Consider the following 23,758-nt stretch of genomic DNA (forward strand, 5'->3'; position numbering starts at 1 on the left):
CAGTTCGAGCATAGCGTTGTACTCCAAGGGAAGGATAGATCTATTCACGGTATTCGATCATACCATGGGTATTATGATGCTCTGCCATACCCACTATTCTTCCCCAGGGGTGAGCTTGGGTGGCACAATTGCATCCCAAAGGTGGGAGTCACAACGGATCAAGTAAATGCTGCCCGTGAACTCCGAAAGGCACGTGCAGGCGGCGAGGATCTAGGTACATTATCAAATGCATATATTTACTTTTTCCTATGATTTAGTAATTACAATAACAACTACATTCTCCATTCGTGCAGGGAGTGCTGGAAATTTATGTGTCTCAGTGCGTGACTACTACTGCTACAAATTTCAAATGTGTCCTGGTATTCTCAACCCAATATTTTATGGCAAGCGGCTTTTTCAACAATTTGCCGTTGATACATATGTTAAGATTGAAAGCTCTCAATTAGATGACATCCGAAATAATCAGGATAGTCTCAGGGCCGACCTGTACCAGGGTCTTGTTGATACTTTGAACGCTGGTGAGGGCCGAGCCGATGTTGTTGGAAGACGTACTATCCTTTCTACGACATTCATCGGAGGTCCTCGTGATATGAGGCGTCGGTATATGGATGCAATGGCCCTGGTATGCAAGTACGGCAAACCGGATATCTTTCTAACAATGACCTGCAATCCTAACTGGGATGAGATCAGGAATGAACTCTATCCAGGCCAGTCAGCACAAGATCGACCGGATCTTGTATCCCGTGTGTTCAGGGCGAAGCTGGAGGCTATGAAAATAAAGTTGTTGAAGAATGATATACTTGGAAAGGTTCGGGCGTACGTGTATGTTGTGGAATTTCAGAAGAGGGGTCTACCACATGCTCACTTCTTGCTCATAATGAAAAGGAAATGGAAGCTCACATGCCCGGAGCAGTATGACCGACTTATATGTGCTGAGCTGACAAACAAGAAGAAATATCCAGAGTTGTACATAATGGTGACTAAGCATATGATGCATGGGCCATGCGGTGTGCTAAACCCAAATTGTCTGTATACTAAGGGTCGTTCTTCATGCAAAAATCATTATCCACGTCCCTTCGCAGAATCCACCTCACAGGGTAAAGATTCTTACCCAATATATCGTCGTCGTGACAATGGGTCTAAAGAGAAGGTTCGAGGTTATGAGCTTGACAATCGGTGGGTTGTCCCTTATAACCCGCACTTATTGCGTGCGTTCAATTGTCACATAAATGTTGAGGCATGTAGCATCATTAAATCAGTAAAGTATTTATTCAAGTATGTATACAAAGGTCATGATCGAGCTTCAATAGCAGTTAGGGAGTCTGGCCAGGCGGATAAAGAAGGGAACGTAGATGAGATCAAAGCTTATAGAGACGCTCGATGGGTGACACCTCCAGAGGCGTTGTGGAGGATATATGGTTTTGACCTTAGTAAAAATCATCCCCCCGTACAACAACTTCAGCTCCATCTTCCTGACATGCACATGGTGTCATTTCACAATCGTCAAAAGATTGAGCACGTTGTTAATAAATCAGGTGCCGATGAATCAATGTTGACTGCATATTTCAAAGCAAACAGGTTGCACGAGTCTGTTCGTAACATATTATATCGTGATTTCCCAGAATTTTTCACATGGCAGTCTGATGGTAAATTTTGGCATCCAAGGGAACGAGCTAACACTGGTGTAAGCATCTAGGCCCTCAAGGTATGTTTCGGTGATTAATGACAACCATTATTGTGACTAATGAGTTTGTGCAGCTTAATAGATCATTATCGCTCATTTGGTCATATGTCAAAAGAGGCCCCTCAATTTCATTATTCAAAAAGGCGATCTCGGTATTCAACTCAATTATATGTCAAGACTAAGGATCTTTCTAGTCCTAAGTGTCATAAGGATGAGAAGGACACTTAGGTTAGTATAGGTTTTATAGTTTTGTAGTGATCGCACTATTAAGAAGGGTTAAGGCTAAGTAACTTGAGCATGGACATGGTCAATCAAAAATGGATGCACACTATGGTCACTCAGGTTCCTAGAAGTTCAAATAAGTGGTTTTCAACTTATATCTCAAGAATATTTGGATTTCATTCAAGACTCAAATCAGAAAAGGCAAAATCAGAAAAAGTCTTTAACACCGGTTTAGCCGACGCTTTCATTTTTCTATACGTCGGTTAAACGAAGTCAGCAGAGTCTGGACAAGTCAATACACCAGTTAAACCGACGTATTTGAATTTAACGTCGGTGCATTAGTCCAGAGTTGGTTTTTCCAGGGTGTTTCAAGGTTCTATACACCGGTTAAACCGACGCTGTTTGAATTGAGACGTCGGTGCAATTGACCAGTGAGATGGTTTTTCCAGGGATTTCTGAAGTTGTACTCACCGGTTAAACCGACGATGATTTTGAGTTAACGTCGGTGCAGTTGTCCAGAGACTTGGTTTTTCAGTTGATCAGTGGACAACTACACTCACCGGTTAAACCGATGATACGTCGGTTAATCTGCCCAAGTTGTAACGGCTAGTTTTCAGAAGGGGCAGTTTACATTCATCGGTTAAACCGACGCTGGCTATTGGAGGATCGTCGGATTAACCGGCGCTACGCAGTTTTCTAGCAGCTTTTCTCCAACGGCTCTATTTGTGTGAGCTGCCTATATATACCCCTCCAATGGGTCATTTTGCACACTCTTAACACCAGGCTACATTCATACACTCATACATTGTTGAGAGCCACCTTGAGCTTCATCTTTCACATACTTGTTCATTCAATCATTCAAGAAGCAAGATTAAGGACTTGAGTAGAGAGAAGCTTGTGTACATCTGTTCTTGGTGATCGGTTCTTGCTCAAGTGAAGGCCTTAGCTTGTTACTCTTGGTGATTGGCAGCACCTAGGCGATCTTGGTGATTGAAGGTGTTTCTTCCGGAGCTTACCAACGATTGTGGGAGCCCGAAGAAGTTTGTACGTGGCTTGAACTCCACCACGCCGGGATGGTGAACGGAGACTCTTAGTGAGCGCCCTCGTCTCGGTGACTTGGGAGGTGACAAGACTCTTAGTGAGTGTCATAACGTAGATTAGGGGTGTGTGCCAACACATCGACACCACGGAAAAAATCCGGTTGTCTATTGACCACTCTTTACTTTCAAGCACTTACTTTCTTGCAATTATTCATGTGCTTGACCTTAGAGATCATAGCTTAGCTCTACCTTGCTTAGTTTCTTATCTAGTTGTTTCGTTGTAAGCTTGTGTAGTTTGTCTAGCTAACCGGTTGGTGAATTGAGCCTTACTAGTTTTGCATAGGTTAAGGTTGCTTTATCTTGTTTTAGAAATTTGAAAAAGGCCCAATTCACCCCCCCTCTTGGTCCATCGATCCTTACAATTGGTATCAGAGCCTCGTTGCTCATTTGTATCATTAGGCTTCACCGCCTAGAGCTATGGCCAAGATGGGTGGTTCGCCGCCTCACTTCGAGGGCAACTGAGACCGGGTTCACCGGAACTCCCACCACGGAACAATTAAAATGGAATGCAAAGGCTAGAAATGCAATTTTCGAAGCCATTAGTGAGGAAGTCTTTGCTAGAGTAAATGGCATGGACTTAGCAAATGATATTTGGAAAGAGCTAATTGAAATTCATGAAGGCTCTACAAAAGTTCGTGAGCAAAAGTATCACTTGTTTAGAGCTAAATATGATTCCTTTAAGATGCTAGCTCATGAAAATTGCAATGATATGTATTCTCGCTTGAATGTCATTGTCAAGGACATTAATGCTCTTGGAGTTTCTAAAATTGATAGTGGCTCCATCAACCGCAAGATTCTCATGCTCTTACCAAAGCCCAAATACAACATCATAAATGCTATACTTCAAAAGGAGAATCTTAATACAATGGAAGTGGGAGAGCTTGTGGGTGAAATTCGTGCTCATGAAATGGGGATCCTTGGTATGTCCGAAGAGCCAACTACAAGCAAAACAATTGCTCTCAAAACAAAGGCAAACAAGCACCGCAAGCTCAAGATGGTCAAGCAAGAATCAAGCTCAAGCAATGAAGAAGAAGATCATCATGAGAGCTCATTCGATGAAGAAGATGATGAAGAACTTGCTCTCATGATGAGAAAGTTCACACGCTTGAATGACAAGATCAACAAAAAGGGTTTCAACTTTGACCTTAAAAGAAAAATGTTCCGGCCATGGGGAGATGTCAAGAACAAAAATTGCTACAATTGTGGAGAAAAAGGTCACATTGCTCCAAATTGCCCCAAGCCAGACAAAAGAAAGAAGGACAACAAGAGCAAGCATCGCTATGATTCAAGCGATGATGATGAAGATGAGAAGAAGAACAAAAACAAGAAATTTGGAAAGAAGAAGAGCTATGACAAGAAGACCAAGCTCTTCCTGAAGAAAAAGGGCAACACCAAGAGAAGCTTCTTGGTAGAAAAACAAGAGTGGGTGACCGATGTCTCATCAAGTGAAGAGTCAAGTGATGAGGAAGAAGATATCGTCACCATCGCCCTCACCAATGAAGAATCATCGCTACCTCCACCTCCCATGTGCCTCATGGCAAAAGGTAAAACAAAGGTATGTGAGGTGGATAGTGACAATGATAGTGATGAAGAGCTTGACCCTTATGAGTTTACTAATCTCATTAATGAGTATACATCCGTTATCAAGAGGGAAAAGGGCAAAGTCAAAATTCTTGAGAGCACTCATGCCAAGTTAGAGCTTGCCCACTCCGATTTGCTTGGCAAGTACAATGACTTGCTCAAAAAGCACAATGAGTCAATTGTACTTGCTAAGCAAGTTGAAGAAAGCTACAAAAAGCTTAAACAAGAGCATAGGGAGTTGGCTCACAAGTATCAAGAACTTGAATTTGTCTATGAAGCAATTGACCTAAGTCTTGAGAACTTTGTCAATGAAACCATTGAAAAGGTCAATGCTTCTACCTCATGTGAAGACCTACTCATTAATGCAAATGCCACTAATATTGTGCCCGAGCTTTCTTCTTCTAGGGAAAAGGAATTGATGGATCAAGTGGCAAGCCTCAAGAGTAGTGTGGAGAAGCTCTCAAGAGGAGAATACATCCACAAGGAAATTCTCTTCAACAATGCACATGACTATGGCAAGAGAGGTCTTGGTTCATTTCCGGAGCCAAATCAAGGCACCACCCCTTCTCCGGAGATCAAGACTAGCTTCATCAAGGAAGTTGGTTCATATTGCCAACATTGCCAAGTCACCGGGCACCACACTAGAGAGTGCACCTTACCATCACGCCCACTTCCCACTTTACCAAAGAATTACTCATCAATGTTTCAAAATAACCATTTTCTTTTGAGTAAAGTGAAGGGCAAGGTGAAAGCCAAATTCATTGGTAAAATTGCTAAGGAGTCAAAGAAGAAGCTCCCCAAGCAACTTTGGGTCCCAAAAGCTCTTGTCACACATGTGCAAGGCCCAAAGCTTGTTTGGATTCCTAAAACTCAAAAGTGAATTCTCATGTGTGTTGGTGAACTACAAAGCCGGTGGAAAACATTGGGTACTTGATAGCAGTTGCTCTCACCACTTGACCGGCAATGATAGCATGTTCACCTCTCTTGAAGACCCCGGCGATCATGAACATGTCACCTATGGTGATAACTCAAGGGGGAAGTCTTAGGTTTGGGTAGAATAGCTATTTCTAAAGATTTATCTATTTCTAATGTCTTGTTTGTAGAAACACTTAGTTTTAATCTTATTTCTATTGCTCAATTATGTGATCTTGGATTAACGTGTACCTTTGACAAGAATGATGTTGTAGTAACTCTTGAAGAAGACAAGTCAATGATATTCACGGGGTTTAGGCATGGCAACATCTATTTGGTGGACTTCCCTTCAAAGCAAACTAGCTCCATGACATGCCTCTTCACCAAGTCGTCTCTTGGGTGGCTTTGGCATAGAAGAATTGCTCATATTGGCATGAGCAACCTCAAGAAAGCCCACAAGAGAGGGATGATCACCGGCTTGAAGGACGTCACCTTTGACAAGAACAAGTTATGTAAAGCATGTCAAGCCGGAAAGCAAGTTGCAACACATCATCCCATCAAGACGATGTTGTCTACCTCCAAGCCGCTCGAGCTACTACACATGGATCTCTTTGGTCCAACTACATACAAGAGCATTGGTGGTAACCTCTATTGCCTAGTAATCGTTGATGATTTTTCTTACACTTGGGTCATGTTTCTAGGCGATAAGGGTGAAACTCCGGAAATCTTCAAGACATTTGCAAGAAGAGCTCAAAGGGAGTACAACTCCCCAATTGTAAAGATCTGGAGTGACAACGGCACCGAGTTCAAAAATATGAAGATTGAAGAATGGTGCAATGAAGAGGGCATCAAGCATGAGTTCTCCGCCACCTACACGCCTCAACAAAATGGAGTGGTGGAAAGAAAGAACAAGACACTCATCACTCTAGCAAGAGCAATGTTGGATGATTATGGCACGTCCGAGAAGTTTTGGGCGGAAGCAATCAATATGGCGTGTCATGCATCCAACCGAGTGTATCCCCACCGACTCCTCAAGAAAACTCCATATGAGCTCATCACCGGGAAGAAACCAAATATATCCTACTTTCGAGTTTTTGGTTGCAAATGTTTCATCTATAAGAAGAAAATGCTCGATAAGTTTGAAAGTAGATGTGATGAGGGTTTCTTTCTTGGTTATGCATCAAACTCCAAAGCATATAGAGTATTCAATCAAACCTCCGGGTTAGTTGAAGAAATATGTGATGTGGAGTTTGATGAATCTAATGGCTCCCAAGAGGAGGTTGTTGGCTATGACAATGTAGGTGATGAGGAGATTGATGAAGATTTGAAGAATATATCCATTGGGGATATCAAGCCGGAAGAGGTGCATGAAGGCAATGATCAAGGGGGAGGACCTTCGTCATCTATACCAAGCATCTCCACGGCGCCCCAAGTGGATGAAGATCAAGAAAAAGATGATCCACAACCTCAAGAAAATGTGCCAACGCCAACACCCCAAGTCCAAGAACAAGAAGAGCAAAATGTTCCACCACAAGCGCAAGTCACCCATGATCCACCCCAACAAGCATCCACACAAGTACCGCTAATGAAGCATGGTCGCATCTCCAAGGATCATCCAATTGGTCAAATTATTGGTAGTCGTTCCAAGGGAGTAAGAACTCGCTCTAAGCATGCTTCATTTTGCGAATATTACTCATTTGTTTCTTGTATTGAACCCACTAGCATAGAGGAAGCACTTGAGGACTCGGATTTGGTGATGGCCATGCAAGAAGAATTGAACAACTTCACCCGCAATAAAGTTTGGGTCCTCGAAGCTCCTCCAAAAGACAAGAACATCATCGGCACTAAGTGGGTCTTTCGAAACAAGCAAGATGAACATGGGGTGGTGATACGCAACAAAGTAAGACTTGTGGCAAAATGGTTTTCTCAAGTCGAAGGTTTGGATTTTGGTGAAACTTTTGCTCCGGTCGCAAGACTTGAAGCTATCCGTATCCTTCTTGCTTACTCTTCACATCATAATATCAAGTTATATCAAATGGATGTGAAAAGTGCATTCTTAAATGGCATTATTAACGAACTTGTTTATGTTAGAGCAACCTCCCAGGTTTGAAGATCCGAGGAATCCTAACCATGTTTATAGGTTGCACAAGACACTCTATGGGCTCAAACAAGCTCCAAGGGCTTGGTATGAGAGGCTTCGTGACTTCCTAATCATGCAAGGCTTTAAGATCGGGAGGGTGGACACCACATTGTTCACAAAAGACGTCAACGGGGATCTTTTCATTTGTCAAATTTATGTTGACGATATTATTTTTGGCTCAACACTAATGATTCACTAAGCCATGAGTTTGCTACCATGATGTCTAGGGAATTCGAGATGTCCATGATTGGCGAATTGACCTTCTTCCTTGGTTTTCAAGTCAAACAAATGAAGGAAGGGACATTCATCTATTAAGAAAAATATACTGAAGATATCTTGAAGAAGTTCAAGATGGATGAGTGCAAGCCAATCAAGACACCCATGGCAACCAATGGGCATCTCGACTTGGATGTGGACGGTAAACCGGTTGATCAATTCCTCTATCGTTCTATGATAGGGTCTTTGCTTTACCTTACCGCATCTAGGCCCGATATAATGTTTAGTGTGTGCTTGTGTGCCCGCTTTCAAGCTAACCCAAAGGAATCACACCTCTCGGCTGTGAATAGGATCCTTCGGTATCTCAAGCACACCCCAAGCATAGGCTTGTGGTACCCCAAAGGCGCTAGCTTAGATCTCTTGGGATACTCGGATTCGGATTTTGCCGAAAGCCGTGTGGATCGCAATAGTACCTTCGGGGGTTGCCACTTGCTTGGGCGTTCTCTAGTTTCTTGGTCGAGTAAGAAGCAAAATTCCGTGGCTTTGTCCACCGTGGAAGCGGAATATATAGCGGCTGGTGCATGTTGTGCCCAAATCCTATATATGAAGCAAACCCTTTTGGTCTTTGGTGTGAAACTAGATAGGATACCACTCCTTTGTGACAATGAAAGTGCCGTAAAAATTGCCAAAAATCCGGTTCAACACTCTCGCACAAAGCACATTGATATTCACCATCACTTCTTGCGTGATCACGAAGCCAAAGGAGACATATCTCTTAAAGGTGTGAGATCCGAGGAGCAATTGGCGGATATATTCACAAAACCATTAGACGAGAGTACTTTTGTTAGGCTAAGGAATGAGCTTAATGTGCTAGATGCGGCAAACGTCATGTAAGTTGCCATGTCATATAGAAAAATGCATACATATAGGACACTTGTCTAACCATGGTAAGATAGTGATGAGCAAGGATGTAGCTAGAGGTGGTGGTCCACTTGTTTTCCTCTAGGCTTGTAGAAAGGCTCATCATGAAGAAGCTTCCCGTGGGTTCAAACTTGACAAGTAGAATTTAAATTCTTGTTTTGCATTTCTTGTCATATAGATGTGCACTTCATGTTTATTCTTCTTTCGCATGTGGTTGTAGTTTGCACCATCATTGCATGCGTAAGGGTCACAAAGGAGATCACTTGATGAAAATGAGACTTGTTTCATATACAAGATCTTAATTCATGAAAAGTGAAAAGAGCAAAGTGTTAGGTGCGTTATTGCCTAGTGAGTCATGTCATGATGAATTTGAAGCTCTCTATCTTCAATATTCCTATGACAAGGCTCATACATTTTTTTTTGCGCTTTGTCTCACTTTGCGGCTTTTTCCTTGTGTTTGAAAAGAAAATTATTTAAGCTAGTGTGCTATCCTATTTATTTTGAGGGGTAAAGTCGCCTATGCAAGTCCATTAAACTTGAGTTTAGTTGAATTTTATAAGTTCATTGGACTTAGCATAGAAGAGTGAGCTGAGAGAAGGGTTTTTGGGTTCACCGGTTAAACCGATGTTCAAAGGATCTATACCCATCGGTTTAACCGGCGTTACTAAGTTTCTGTCTCAGCTCAGCAAAACCAGGCGTTCAACCGGCGTATACAAAAATCACAGCATCGGATCAACCGGTGAACGTAACACAGATCTGACCTGTCAATCAACCGGTGTTAGCTGCGTTCAACCGGTGAGTTAAATTTGCATATCATCGGATCAACCGGCGTTCAGATGGATTTTGTGCTGAGTCTCGGGTGAACTGCACCGATGCAATCGACCGACGTTCTAAACCTAGTCATCGGTTTAACCGGCGTTAAGGAAAATCGCGGGCCCACTTGTCATATATGTGTCTTGCTCGTGCCGCCGTTCCCTCTTTCCTCTCTGTTTTCCCCTTCACGCCGCCGCCGCTCCGCACCCGATTCAAGTCGCCGCCGCACTCGTCCCTGCGCCGCCAATACACCTCGCCGCCGTCCGTGCACGCCATCACCAGCCCTCCACGCGCCGCCGCGCCCTCGCTCATCCGCAGCCGCCGCCGTGCGCAGACAGCGCCACCACCGCTTGCACTCCGCCCGCGCGCCACCCACCTGCGCCGCTCCACGCCCGCGCCGCCCGTGCACCACCGCTGCCAGCGCCAACCACGGAGCCCGTGCGCCGCCGCCACCGAGCGCCTCCGCGCCGACGCCCACGCAGCCGCGCCTCCACGATTTTCACGCCACAGCCGCCGCCGCCGCTCAGCGCTCACCAAGTGTTCGATAGATTGCCTGAGCCGCGTCTTGCACTGCTTTCGCGCCGCGTATGCGTTCCCACACTCCCGCGCCACGCTTTAGTCACCGCCAGTCGAGATGGGTCGCGAGAAGAAAAAAGGGGAAGGAGGTTGTTGTGGAGAAGCCCGTCCGCAAGCGGACTCACGCAGAGAGGGAGGCCGAGAGGGCCGAGATGGTGGCCAAGGCCGCCGAGGAGCAGGCATCAGGCCGTGCTTGCCCGTTCGCGATCAGAGAGCAGCCAGCCAGGGGCAGGGGCAGAGGTCGAGGCATGGGCAGGGTCAGAGGTGCCAGGGCCACTACACAGCAGACCGAGGGTGATACGTCTGAGGGGGAGCCGACAGCTGCAGAGTCAGATCACTCAGTTTCAGATGCAGATTCAGATGCAGCGCAGTCAGAGCAGACTCAGGGGCAGAACACACAGGGGTCACCGACTCTACGACGTTCTGGCCGCACTCGGCAGACGTCCCCAGCAGGAGAGTCTTCACCAGCGACCGAGCGTCGCACTGGACCGAGGACGCGAGGAGGTCACCAGTCACAAGAGCCTCGCAGGTCCGCAGCAGCAGCAGCAGCTCGCAGAGCCGAGGCCCTAGAGGCCGAGCGCGCAGTGTTCCGTATGGACACTGTTGTGCATCTGGAGCCAGGAGTGATGCTCCAGAACTTGACCAGAGCCAATGCGGCCAAGGTCAAGAGGCTCAGGTGGAGTGTTGAGGAGGAGGTCTGGTTCCCAGTGACACGTGATAGCAGGGTCGACAGGAGGTTTTGGACCTTGTTACAGGCCAGCTTCTACGAGACCTATCAGAGGAGGGGCCACCGGATCTTTCCACACAGAGTGCTCGATTGGGTTTCACTGAGGACAACTGCAGGGGGAGCAGACGTCAGAGCACACTTTGCACACTTCAGAGGTCTGCCCAGGCTGCTAGAGATGGAGCAGAACAGATATATCGAGGACTGGGTCAGAGTGTTCTACGCTACAGCTTGGATAGCTCCCGAGTGTAGAGCCGTGCACTTCATGTTTGGAGGGCAGGATTTTGGTCTATCGAGGGCGACGATTGCAGGCATCCTTGGAGTTGACCTGGTTGATGTCTCACTGCACGAGAGGGTTTACGGGGACTCAGATCCACCCCGAAGGGCGATGGTTGGCGGGATTACACCTTCTCATGAGGTGATCTCTCAGTGTTTCCGCCAGCCGTTCCCAGCCTCTTACGCCAGAGTTCCGAGCTTGCTGACCCCAGAGGCGTACGCTGTTCACATGGCACTCCGGAGGACTCTGTTTCCGAGGAGTGGCTACCCAGAGGGGTTTACAAGTCTGCAGCAGCTGCTACTACTTCACATCCTCACTCACGAGCCGTTTGATATAGTTGACTTTATTTTGGCTGAGATCGAGGATGTTATCACTGATGGGATGGGGGTTGTGAGGCAGTTTCCGTATGCTCACTGGATCAGCTATATCTGTTCTATGATCGTGCCAGCTGAGTCACCCGTCAGTGCAGTGTACCGTCAGGACGAGGCTCCTCGGTTCCCAGTTTACCGTCCGACAGCACCACAGGACCGGAGGAGGGGCAGACAGGTAGAGAGAGCTGCCATGGCACAGTTGTCGCCTGAGGCACAGGCCCGAGTGGCACAGGAGGATGAGGTACTACTAGCTGCCGAGGCACAGCTCCCCGGAGGAGACGATGAGATACACTGGTCTGAGCTTGAGTCAGACTCCTCCGAGGACGTCGAGTACTTTACTGCAGCAGCCCCAGCTAGTCACGAACACGAGGCAGGGGGGTCCAGAGAGCCAGCCCCAGAGTCACCCGCTGCTGCTACAGTCATAGAGTCACAGGTGACTTAGCCGTCCGAGCTTACCTCTCTCCTACAGTAGCTCGTCACTCAGCAGAGAGAGGATCGGATAGCACAGGAGGAGGCCAGGAGAGCCCATGAGGCTCAGCTTGCAGCGATACAGAGGGAGGCCGCCCGAGAGCGTGCTGCAGCGGAGGAGCGGTTTGTTGAGCTTATAGACAGAGTCTCTCAGAGGACAGACGCTCAGTTCCAGCAGATGCAGCAGGGCATGATGGCGATGTTCGGGATGATCACACAGCTGTACACTCACACCGGACTCGCCCCGCAGCAGTCAGGACAGCCAGGCCTTCAGGGTGTTGGAGCACCTCAGCTTGCAGTTACTCCAGCTCCAGCCCCTACTGCAGCTCCAGCTACCTCAGGGACACCGGAGACCACGTTCTCGATGTCCGCACTACTTGGGTCTGCCGGTCGTCCACTCTTCTCACCACTGCCAGCGACTTCACTCCTCCAGGACTCTCCGTCGGCAGTTCAGTCAGTCGCCCTCCCCGTCGTACCACAGACACTACCTTCAGGGGGGAGGAGAGGGTTCTTTACTTCAGCAGTCGTCACAGCCGGCAGCTTCAACACTTATTACTTCAGATGTTGACACATCTTCTGCTGAGCCGGTTACCACATCTACGGACCCTCTTCCAGGCAGTGCTAGCACGAGAGCCTCGACGACAGCTACACCCCCAGTCAGTTCAGATCCAGCAGGCAGTTCTGACCAGCAGCTCCCGTCCGTCACCGAGGGTTCACCGTCCGATGATGATGACGATGACGACCCGGATCGTTTCCTCGCCGTACCGCGATAACCGGACCAGTAGCTCGCCTTTTTGGTGCTTTGACGCCAAAGGGGGAGAGAGTCAGGGGGAGTTGGAGTTAGGGGGAGGGTAGAGTTAGAAAGAGCTCGTAGTTATCAGGACCTTGATGTTTTTTTATCCCATTTGATGTTAATTCATGGATATGTACATTTGACGCTTGAGTATGCTGTGGTTTGAGATATATCTATGGATTTCGTTTGAGCCGTTGAGCTCCTTGGTTCTTTTTCGAGTTTGCTTGTGTTTATCCTGTTTTATCTTTCTCGCTCTCTTGTTATTTATGTTTGTGTTGTCATCAATCACAAAAAGGGGGAGATTGTAAGCATCTAGGCCCTCAAGGTATGTTTCGGTGATTAATGACAACTATTATTATGACTAATGAGTTTGTGCAGCTTAATAGATCATTATCGCTCATTTGGTCATATGTCAAAAGAGGCCCCTTAATTTCATTATTCAAAAAGGCGATCTCGGTATTCAACTCAATTATATGTCAAGACTAAGGATCTTCCTAGTCCTAAGTGTCATAAGGATGAGAAGGACACTTAGGTTAGTATATGTTTTATAGTTTTGTAGTGATCACACTATTAAGAAGGGTTAAGGCCAAGTAACTTGAGCATGGACATGGTCAATCAAAAATGGATGCACACTATGGTCACTCAGGTTCCTAGAAGTTCAAATAAGTGGTTTTCAACTTATATCTCAAAAATATTTGGATTTCATTCAAGACTCAAATCAGAAAAGGCAAAATCAGAAAAAGTCTTTAACACCGGTTTAACCGACGCTTTCATTTTTCTATACGTCGGTTAAACGAAGTCAGCAGAGTCTGGACAAGTCAATACACCGGTTAAACCGACGTATTTGAATTTAACGTCGGTGCATTAGTCCATAGTTGGTTTTTCCAGGGTGTTTCAAGGTTCTATACACCGGTTAAACCGACGCTGTTTGAATTGAGACGTCGGTGCAATTGACCAGTGAGATGGTTTTTCCAGGGATTTCTGAAGTTGTACTCACCGGTTAAACCGACGATGATTTTGAGTTAACGTCGGTGCAGTTGTCCAGAGACTTGGTTTTTCAGTTGATCAGTGGACAACTACACTCACCGGTTAAACCGATGATACGTCGGTTAATCTGCCCAAGTTGTAACGGCTAGTTTTCAGAAGGGACAGTTTACATTCATCGGTTAAACCGACGCTGGCTATTGGAGGATCGTCGGATTAACCGGCGCTACGCAGTTTTCTGGCAGCTTTTCTCCAACGGCTCTATTCGTGTGAGCTGCCTATATATACCCCTCCAATGGGTCATTTTGCACACTCTTAACACCAGGCTACATTCATACACTCATACATTGTTGAGAGCCACCTTGAGCTTCATCTTTCACATACTTGTTCATTCAATCATTCAAGAAGCAAGATTAAGGACTTGAGTAGAGAGAAGCTTGTGTACATCCGTTCTTGGTGATCGGTTCTTGCTCAAGTGAAGGCCTTAGCTTGTTACTCTTGGTGATTGGCAGCACCTAGGCGATCTTGGTGATTGAAGGTGTTTCTTCCGGAGCTTGCCAACGATTGTGGGAGCCCGAAGAAGTTTGTACGTGGCTTGAGCTCCACCACGCCGGGATGGTGAACGGAGACTCTTAGTGAGCACCCTCGTCTCGATGACTTGGGAGGTGACAAGACTCTTAGTGAGTGTCACAACGTGGATTAGGGGTGTGTGCCAACACATCAACACCACGGAAAAAATCCGGTTGTTTCTTGACCACTCTTTACTTTCAAGCACTTACTTTCTTGCAATTATTCATATGCTTGACCTTAGAGATCATAGCTTAGCTCTACCTTGCTTAGTTTCTTATCTAGTTGTTTCGTTGTAAGCTTGTGTAGTTTGTCTAGCTAACCGGTTGGTGAATTGAGCCTTACTAGTTTTGCATAGGTTAAGGTTGTTTTTCCTTGTTTTAGAAATTTGAAAAAGGACCAATTCACCCCCCCTCTTGGTCCATCGATCCTTACAACTGGGCAGGTTGGGAGGATCGTATCAGCTCATCCAGCTGAAGGTGAACGCTACTATCTCCGGATTCTCCTAAATCATGTGGCTGGAGCAACTTCATATGAAGATTTGAGAACCGTTGGTGGCGTGATACAACCTTCTTTCCGTGAAGCTGCTGAGAAAAGAGGGTTGATTTAGGAGGACAGCTCACTTGATGAGTGTATTTCTAAAGTTGCCTTGTATCAGATGCCATCATCACTACAAAGGCTTTTTGCAACAATATTAGTATTTTGTGAACCAAGTGATGTATTCGCACTCTGGCAAAAACACTTGGACGCAATGTCTGAGGATTATCATCGCAACAATCCATCAGATGTTATCGTTGAGCAAATGGTCCTAATTGATATTAGAAACATGCTGCAATCAATGGGGAAGGATATAAAATCATTCCCTCTTCCTGAGATTGATAACACTTATGATGACGCTTGTGGTGTTCCACGGGAGATATTCGAGGAATCAAATATAGAGAGCACCGAGGATGACGTGGTCTTATCAAAATCCCTTAACATTGAGCAGAGGGCTGCTTATGATGAGATCTTGTCATCTATTGATTCCAATGACGGCGGTTTGTTTTTTGTGGATGGCCCTGGTGGCACCGGGAAAACATTCTTGTATAGGGCTTTGCTTGCCAAAGTCCGCAGTCATAACAAGATTGCTGTTGCGACTGCTACGTCTGGGGTTGCTGCATCCATAATGCCCGGTGGGAGAACAGCACATTCACATTTCAAGATTCCACTTACAATTGATAGTGGTGGATATTATAGTTTCACTAAACAAAGTGGTACAGCGACTCTGCTATGCACTGCTTCTTTGATTGTTTGGGATGAGGTTTCTATGATCAAAAAACAAGCAGTGGAGGCGTTGGACAATAGCATGTGTGATATAATGGATAGGCCAGATTTGCCTTTTGGTGGGAAGACTGTTGTGTTTGGGGGAGACTTTAGGTAGGTCCTACCAGTTGTCAGGTGTAGGATCAAGAACACCGACTAGAGAGGGGTGAATAGGCGGTTTAAAATCTAAAGCCAACAACACTAGAGAAATTTAATTAGTAACAAAGTAAAGCCCTATGTCATGCTATTTGCTATCTCTAGATGGGTTTGCAAACTAGGGTGACAAGATACAAAACAAGCTCTAGTAAAGTAAATTGCTCAAAGTAAAAACAAGAATTAAAAAGAGCAAGAGAAGTAACCAAGCTTGACACAAGAATTTATCCCGTGGTGTCGATGACTTGCCGGTCACCCCTAATCCATGTTGAGGTGGATTCCAAGAATCAACCGCTCCTCTATCAAGAACCTCTTGATCTTGAGCCGGCTTGAATCAAGGAACCGCTCCACACCTCGATTCCACTAGAGTTGCTCTTCACCACTCCGGTGAGGTGAGCACAAGACCTCTCACAATCCAAATCGGGGCTCCTCAACAATCTCCTTGGAGGAGCTCCACGAAATCCGCTTCTCCAAGCCGTCTAGGGAGCGGGAACTCGCAAGAGTAACAAGTCGATGACGCTTGCTTGAAGTTTCCCTAGTGCCACAAAGCTTAAACTCTTGATGCAATGCACTAGGATGCACTCACACTTGGATCCCTCAATCTTTCATACCAAACTCGTGGAGCTTGCTTAAGACCATAAAGAACTTTTGAGAGCTTGTATACATGATTTGGCTTCTTGGGATCTTCAAAACCGAGAGGTTGCTCAACAAAAATAAGTTCACTAATCTTGCCATTCAAGAAAGTACTTTTCACATCCATTTGAAAAAGTTTAATGTTGTGAGAGCAAGCATAAGCTAATAAAATTCTAATAGCTTCTAATCTAGCAACGGGAGCAAAAGTTTCACCGAAATCCAAACCTTCGACTTGAGTGAAGCCTTGAGCTACCAATCTTGCCATGTTTCTCACAACCATTCCATCTTCATTTTGCTTGTTTCTAAAGACCCATTTAGTGCCAAGAACATTATAATTCTTGGGCCTCTCAACTAGATCACAAACTTGATTCCGAGTGAAATTATTTAATTCTTCATGCATAGCATTCACCCAATCCGGATCTCTCAAAGCTTCATCTACACGGTTAGGTTCAAGAAAAGATACAAAAGAATAATGTTCACAAAATGAAGCAATACGAGATCGAGTTTGGACACCCTTACTAATGTCACTCATGATTTGATCCACCGGGTGATCCTTTGCAAGAATATGATGAATTCTTTGAGGAACAATAGGTTCTTGAATTGATGAAGAAGGTGCACTAGATGAACCAACTTGATCTTGTACTTGAGAATCATCATTACTTGAATCTTGTACAATTTGTTGTGCTTGATCATTTGAGATTGAAGTTGAAGGATTAACTCTAATAGAGATAGAAGGATCATCTTCATCTTCATCTTCTTCTCTTGGTCTAACATCACCAATTGACAAATTCTTCATTGCATTTCTCAACCCATCACTTCTTACATCATCAAGATTTTCTTGTTCATTATGAGAACCATTTGTTTCATCAAACTCAACATCATAAGCTTCTTCAACAATGCCATGTGTTTTGTTGTAAACCCGATAAGCCTTGCTACAAGATGAGTATCCAAGAAGAAAACCCTCATCACATTTGCTTTGAAACTTTGATAACTGAGTTCCCTTCTTGAGAATATAGCATTTGCAACCAAACACTCTAAAATATGAGATATTTGGCTTTCTTCCAATGAGCAACTCATATGGAGTCTTGTTATGAAATCTATGGCAATACAATCTATTAGAGGCATGACAAGCCGTGTTGATTGCTTCGGCCAAAAAACTATCCGAAACATTGTATTCGGAGAGCATTGATTTTGCCATATCAATCAAGGTTCTATTTTTCCTCTCAACAAGACCATTTTGTTCCGGAGTGTACTTGGTTGAGAATTCATGCTTGATTCCCTTCTCATCACACCATTCCTCAACTCTTGTGTTTCTAAACTCACTTCCATTGTCACTCCTCACTTTCTTCACCTTGAGCTCAAATTCATTTTCGGCCCTTGTAAAGAATTTCTTGAATGTGTCATATGTATCGGCCTTGTCATGAAGAAAGAAAACCCATGTATATCTTGAGTAATCATCCACTACCACAAGACAATAGCAATTTCCACCAATACTTCTATATGTTGTAGGACCAAATAAATCCATATGCAATAATTCCAATGGTCTCTCCGTTGACATGACACTCTTAGTGGGATGAGTATTTGCAACTTGCTTTCCGGCTTGACAAGCACCACATAACTTCTGTTTTTCAAACTTCACATTCTTCAACCCAACTACTAAGTCATGCTTCAAAAGTCGGTTGAGTTGCTTCATGCCAACATGACCAAGCCTTCTATGCTATAACCAACCCAAGGATGATTGAGTGAATAATCAAGTGGACAAGTTTGCCTCTTTAGTAGCAAAATCCACAAGATATACATCCTCATGTCTAAATCCCGTAAAGATGTGATCTTTTCCATCCAAACTAGTCACTACAACATCATCTTTAGTGAAACTATACTTATATCCAAAATCACAAAGTTGAGTGACCGCTAAAAGATTAAACTTGAGAGAATCAACCAACAATACTTTTGAAAGAGAATGATCACTTGAGATAGGAATTATACCAACTCATTTGACTTTGCCCCGGCTATTGTCACCAAAGATGATGTCACTATAGCCACCCACATTCTCATCTAGAGAGGAAAACATCACTGGATCTCCGGTCATGTGTTGAGTGCATCCACTATCAAGCACCCAATGTCTTCCTCCGGACTTGTAATTCACCTACAAAGAGGAAGTAACTCTTTTAGGTACCCAAACTTTCTTGGGTCCTTGAACGTTAGTGACCACGTTAGTGACCAATACTTTTGGCACCCAAATGACATTCTTTTTAGCACTATTTATAGGTATCCCAACAAATTTTGCACTAACATTGCCATTTGAATTTTTCATAAGAATGTAACTTGAATCAAAGGATACGACTTTCTTGTTGGTGCAATTCTTCTCAACATGACCAACCTTCTTGCATTTTTCACAATATGGCTTACCACTACTCTTCACAAAAGTAGTTTTGGTTTGCACAAAAGTCTTATACCCTTTCTTAGGAATGTATCCAAACCCTTGCTTGTTCAAGGTGAACTTTTGGCTTGCCCAACAATGATTAAACTTGGCTCTACTATCATAGCACTTTCTCAAATCATTAGTCAAGCAAGTAATCTCTTTCTTTAACAAATCATTTTCCATAATGAGAGATTCATTGCAAGATGGGTTATCAATTTTGGTGCAAAAAGAACTAGTAGAGCTAGAGCCACAAGGTTTATCATCAATTAAATCACAACTAACACCAATGCTCAATGTTGCTTTTCTTTCATGATTAAGCAAGGTATTGTGAGCTTCCTCAAGCTTCTCATGAGTTTCTTTGAGATTCTCATGAGAAGTCTTTAGCTCCTCATAGGTATCTTGAAGAGAAGTAAACTTCAACTTCAAGTCCTTTAACTTAGCCTTTTTTTTGTCATGAATTCATCGGCATCATTTAGCATTTCAACAAGATCATCATATGAAAGTTTATCAAGTTCACCATCTTGTTGTATCTTTGCACCACCCTTTGCCATAAGACAATGTGGTGTAGAGAAGAGTGATGGAGCCTACTTGATGGCGATTCCGGCAACTCCCTTGGATGGCTTGTCATCATCATCATCATCATCATCATCATCATCATCATCATCGGAGCTTGCATCGGAATCCCATTCAACAAAATAAGCTTGGCCATTCTTCTTCTTCTTGATGAACTTCTTCTTCTTTTCATCATTTTTCTTGTCCTTCTTGTTCTTGTTTGGACAATTGACAATGATATGACCTACTTCACCACATTGGAAGCAAGTATTGTCCACAAAAGGATTTTTTCTTGATGATTGACCTCTCTTGCCAAAGTTCTTCTTGCTCATCATTCTATTGAATCTCTTGACAAAGAGAGCCATTTTCTCATCCGATTCTTCTTCTTGGCATCCACTTTCTTCTTCATTTTTGCTATCTTGAGCTTTGAATGCCACACTTTTCTTTTTCATATCAATTTCTCCCCCGTGAGCTTCATCTTGAGATTTCTTGAACATGTCATGGGTGAGGATTTCTCCCAATATTTGTTTAGGAGTTGCGGTCTTCACATTTGACATTACAAGTAAGGTCACAATTGTGTCATATCTTTCCGGAAGACATCTAAGAAACTTGTGGTTGAAATCCCCATCCGGTACCTCAAATCCAAGTCCCTTGAGGTCATTCACAATGTCATTTAGCCGGTTGAACATCTCGGCTATACTCTCATCCTTCTTCATGGTAAATTCACTAAAATTCCCTTTAAGCAAATATAACTTGGCCTCCTTCACAGTTGATGTGCCCTCATGAATTTCCATGAGCTTCTTCCATATGTCATTTGCATTTGTGAGGCTCTTGACTCTATTAAATTCATTTACATCAAGAGCACTAAAGAGCACATTAACCCCTTGATCATTTAGTGTCTCATTTTCCTCATCTAAGGGTGTCAAACTCTTTGGGTCCAAAATGATATATCCATCACTTACTACTCTCCATAGCTTTCTACTCATGGCTTTGAGATGAGCCGACATCCTAGTCTTCCAATAATCATAATTGTTCCCATCAAAGAATGGTGGCTTCCCAACATGAATCCCATGATCACTAGTCATTGTTCTACTCCAAGATGGTTAAATCCGCAATTAATGGAGTACTTAGCTCTGGTACCACTTGTAGGATCAAGAACACCGACTAGAGGGGGGTGAATAGGCGGTTTAAAATCTAAAGCCAACAACACTAGAGAAATTTAATTAGTAATAAAAGAAAGCCCTATGTCATGCTATTTGCTATCTCTAGATGGGTTTGCAACCTAGGGTGACAAGATACAAAACAAGCTCTAGTAAAGTAAATTGCTCAAAGTAAAAACAAGAATTAAAGAGAGCAAGAGAAGTAACCAAGCTTGACACAAGAATTTATCCCGTGGTGTCGATGACTTGCCGGTCACCCCTAATCCACGTTGAGGTGGATTCTAAGAATCAACCGCTCCTCTATCAAGAACCTCTTGATCTTGAGCCGGCTTGAATCAAGAAATCGCTCGACACCTCGATTCCACTAGAGTTGCTCTTCACCACTCTGGTGAGGTGAGCACAAGACCTCTCACAATCGAAATCGGGGCTCCTCAACAATCTCCTTGGAGGAGCTCCACGAAATCCTCTTCTCCAAGCCGTCTAGGGAGCGGCAACTCCCAAGAGTAACAAGTCGATGACGCTTGCTTGAAGTTTCCCTAGTGCCACAAAGCTCAAACTCTTGATGCAATGCACTAGGATGCACTCACACTCTCAAGAAAGCAATCTCTAAGCAAGTGTGTGTGAGAGAGGGATGCCTTAGCTCTATGATGTCAAGTATGCAGTCTAAATGGCCAAGAGAGAGACCCAATGGCCGGGCACTGGGTATATATAGACATCCCTTCAAAAACTAGTCGTTACACTCTTTTCTGCGAAGTCGCGGACCGTCCGCGTTTCAAAAACCGGACCGTCGGCCGTTATAAACCAGTGAGTCAGAGTGCATTTAATGCGTGTCAGAACTAGTCGTTAAACCCAGGCGGACCGTCCGCGCCCCAGGGGTGGACCGTCCGCAGTTAAGAGATCTGACTTACCAGAGACAAACATGCTCTCTGGTACAAATTCGAATTAGCCTGCGGACCGTCCGCGCCCCAAGGGCGGACCGTCCGCAGTTCACTTTTCAGCCCAAACCTGAGAAACAACCTCTCTAGTACAAATCTGAGATTAGCCGGCGGACCGTCCGCGTCCCATGGGTGGACTGTCCGCCGTTCAACTTTGAAGCCCACCAGAGAGACACCCTCTCTGGTACAATTTTGAAATTTAGTGGCGGACCGCCCGCCCACCTAGGCCGGACTGTCCGCCAGCCCACCAGAGCCTCTGCAAGCTCTCTGGAACGGGCACGGACTGTCCGCCCCTCGGGTGCGGACTGTCCGCCGTTACTCAGTTAGCTCTTAAACTTAGTCTTTTTCAAATCTTTTCAAAACGCCGTTAGCCCTCATGCATGCAACTAAACATTTTGAGCAAAATGGAACTAAAGACCCGTCAAGCACGAATACACAACCCCTCTTGATAGTACGGCTATCTATCCAACAAATCCGGTCACTTTTCATCCACTAAACGTCTTGTGACCGGTAAAATACAAAAGCCCTATTTTATACCTTTGCCTTGAGCCCGAGCTTTGCTCATCATCTCCAAAACTCCATACGTTCACAACCAAATCTCTTTCATTCGTGGATCAACCTATACTCATTATCTCAAATGAAATCGTTAATCCACAAACCGTTGTCATTAATTACCAAAACTCGAATTAGGGGCTTAGATGCTTTCATTAGGAAGGGGTCGAGGGCTCAGATAGTGGATGCTTCGTTACGCAGGTCATACCTGTGGGATTATATGCGTCACCTAAAGCTTGTGCGCAACATGAGAGCGCACAGTGACCCATGGTTTGTTGAATATCTTTTGCGCATTGGCAACGGAATAGAGGAGGCCAATGCTGATGGTGAAATCCGTCTCCCAGACGAAATTTGCGTGCCATATACTGGAGATGGCAATGATCTTGATAGATTAATCCAATGCATCTTCCCTAACCTTAATGAGAACATGGCAGACACGGACTACATCACTTCTAGAGCTATTTTGTCCACACGCAATGATTGGGTTGATAGGATTAATATGAAGATGATTGGATCTTTCCAAGGTGGGGAGGTGGAGTATCATAGTTTTGATTCTGCTGTAGATGATCCACACAACTATTATCCATCAGAGTTTCTTAACACCCTTACACCCAATGGATTGCCTCCACATGTGTTAAAGCTAAAGGTGGGTTGTCCAATAATATTGCTTCGGAACATTGATCCTGCAAATGGTTTATGTAATGGTACGAGGTTAGTTGTCCGTGGTTTCCAAAGAAATACTATAGATGCTGAAATCGTGTTGGGCCAGCATGCTGGAAAACGAGTTTTCCTCCCTCGGATACCCTTATGCCCCTCTGATGACGAGATGTTCCTGTTTCAATTCAAAACAAAACAGTTTCCTATCCGGCTCAGTTTTGCCATGACGGTCAACAAGTCACAAGGTCAGACTATTACTAACGTCGGTGTTTACCTCCCTGACCCCGTGTTCTCACATGGGCAATTGTATGTTGCAATGTCAAGGGCAACTGCTAGAACAAACATCAAGATTCTAGCACTTCCACCAAATGCCACTGAGCTCGAGGAAGAAGCTAAAAAGGAAAAGAAAAATGCTAAAAAAAAGGGTAAGGACACTGTCAATAACAAGAAAGAAAAGAAAAAGATCCCAGTATATACATGTACGAAGAATATTGTATACAAGGAGGTCCTAACGGGATAATCCAGAGGTATTTTATAGTCCTAATTATTGCCTATAATTAATGTTGTTTTCCAAGTTGAGTCTTTATGCATCTAACACTTCTCTCTGTTTCATCACTGCAGATTTGTGTGACAATGTGTTCATCTGCCTCTGTCCGAGAAATTCATATGCTTACTCTTCGAAATGTTTCTCAGGTCTGGCCATGGATATATTGCGGCTAGAGAGCTCCATACAAATATGTTGCTCGTGCTTTTGTTAATTTAACAGAGCAGAGTCCTATGCGTATTCTACTATCACAGGAAAAGACATTTGAATTAGATATATGAGATAAATTATTCAAACTATGTTTATGAGAATATTGATACTGTGATTTTGTCTAGATGAATTCTTAATCCATTATGGATAGTTTGATTTCATCGAATGCAATATTTTTCGGACGTGTAGAATATTGTTTTGGGTTTACTTTTGTTCACTCATAGCACTGGAATGGTTCTATCAAGTCTAAATTAGCCTTATAATATCATGTTGCTAAGACTAACCTCGT

The 23,758-nt window shown here is 44.3% G+C and overlaps 2 protein-coding genes across 3 annotated transcripts; both read left to right on the forward strand.

Moving 5' to 3' along the window:
* Nucleotides 1-202: 202 nt before the first annotated feature.
* LOC120706747 (ATP-dependent DNA helicase PIF1-like) lies at nucleotides 203-23,720 on the forward strand. 2 transcript variants are annotated; one of them, XR_005688416.1, is made up of 4 exons: nucleotides 203-1,682; nucleotides 14,790-15,786; nucleotides 22,218-23,242; nucleotides 23,337-23,720. XR_005688416.1 is itself a non-coding variant. In XM_039991460.1 (3 exons), exon 2 carries the CDS (start codon nucleotides 22,279-22,281, stop codon nucleotides 23,233-23,235), a length of 957 nt encoding a protein of 318 aa, XP_039847394.1. In that variant the 5' UTR covers nucleotides 14,792-15,786; nucleotides 22,218-22,278; the 3' UTR covers nucleotides 23,236-23,242; nucleotides 23,337-23,720. The 2 variants fall into 2 exon arrangements, 1 of the variants encoding a protein (XP_039847394.1); XM_039991460.1 differs by lacking the exon at nucleotides 203-1,682 and having other exon boundaries at nucleotides 14,792-15,786.
* Nucleotides 15,101-15,769, forward strand: LOC120709754 (ATP-dependent DNA helicase PIF4-like). The gene has a single exon (XM_039995412.1). The coding sequence runs from the start codon at nucleotides 15,101-15,103 to the stop codon at nucleotides 15,767-15,769; it is 669 nt and encodes a 222-aa protein (XP_039851346.1).
* Nucleotides 23,721-23,758: the final 38 nt, after the last annotated feature.

This window comes from Panicum virgatum, chromosome 5K (assembly GCF_016808335.1).
Source record: "Panicum virgatum strain AP13 chromosome 5K, P.virgatum_v5, whole genome shotgun sequence".
NCBI lineage: Eukaryota > Viridiplantae > Streptophyta > Magnoliopsida > Poales > Poaceae > Panicum > Panicum virgatum.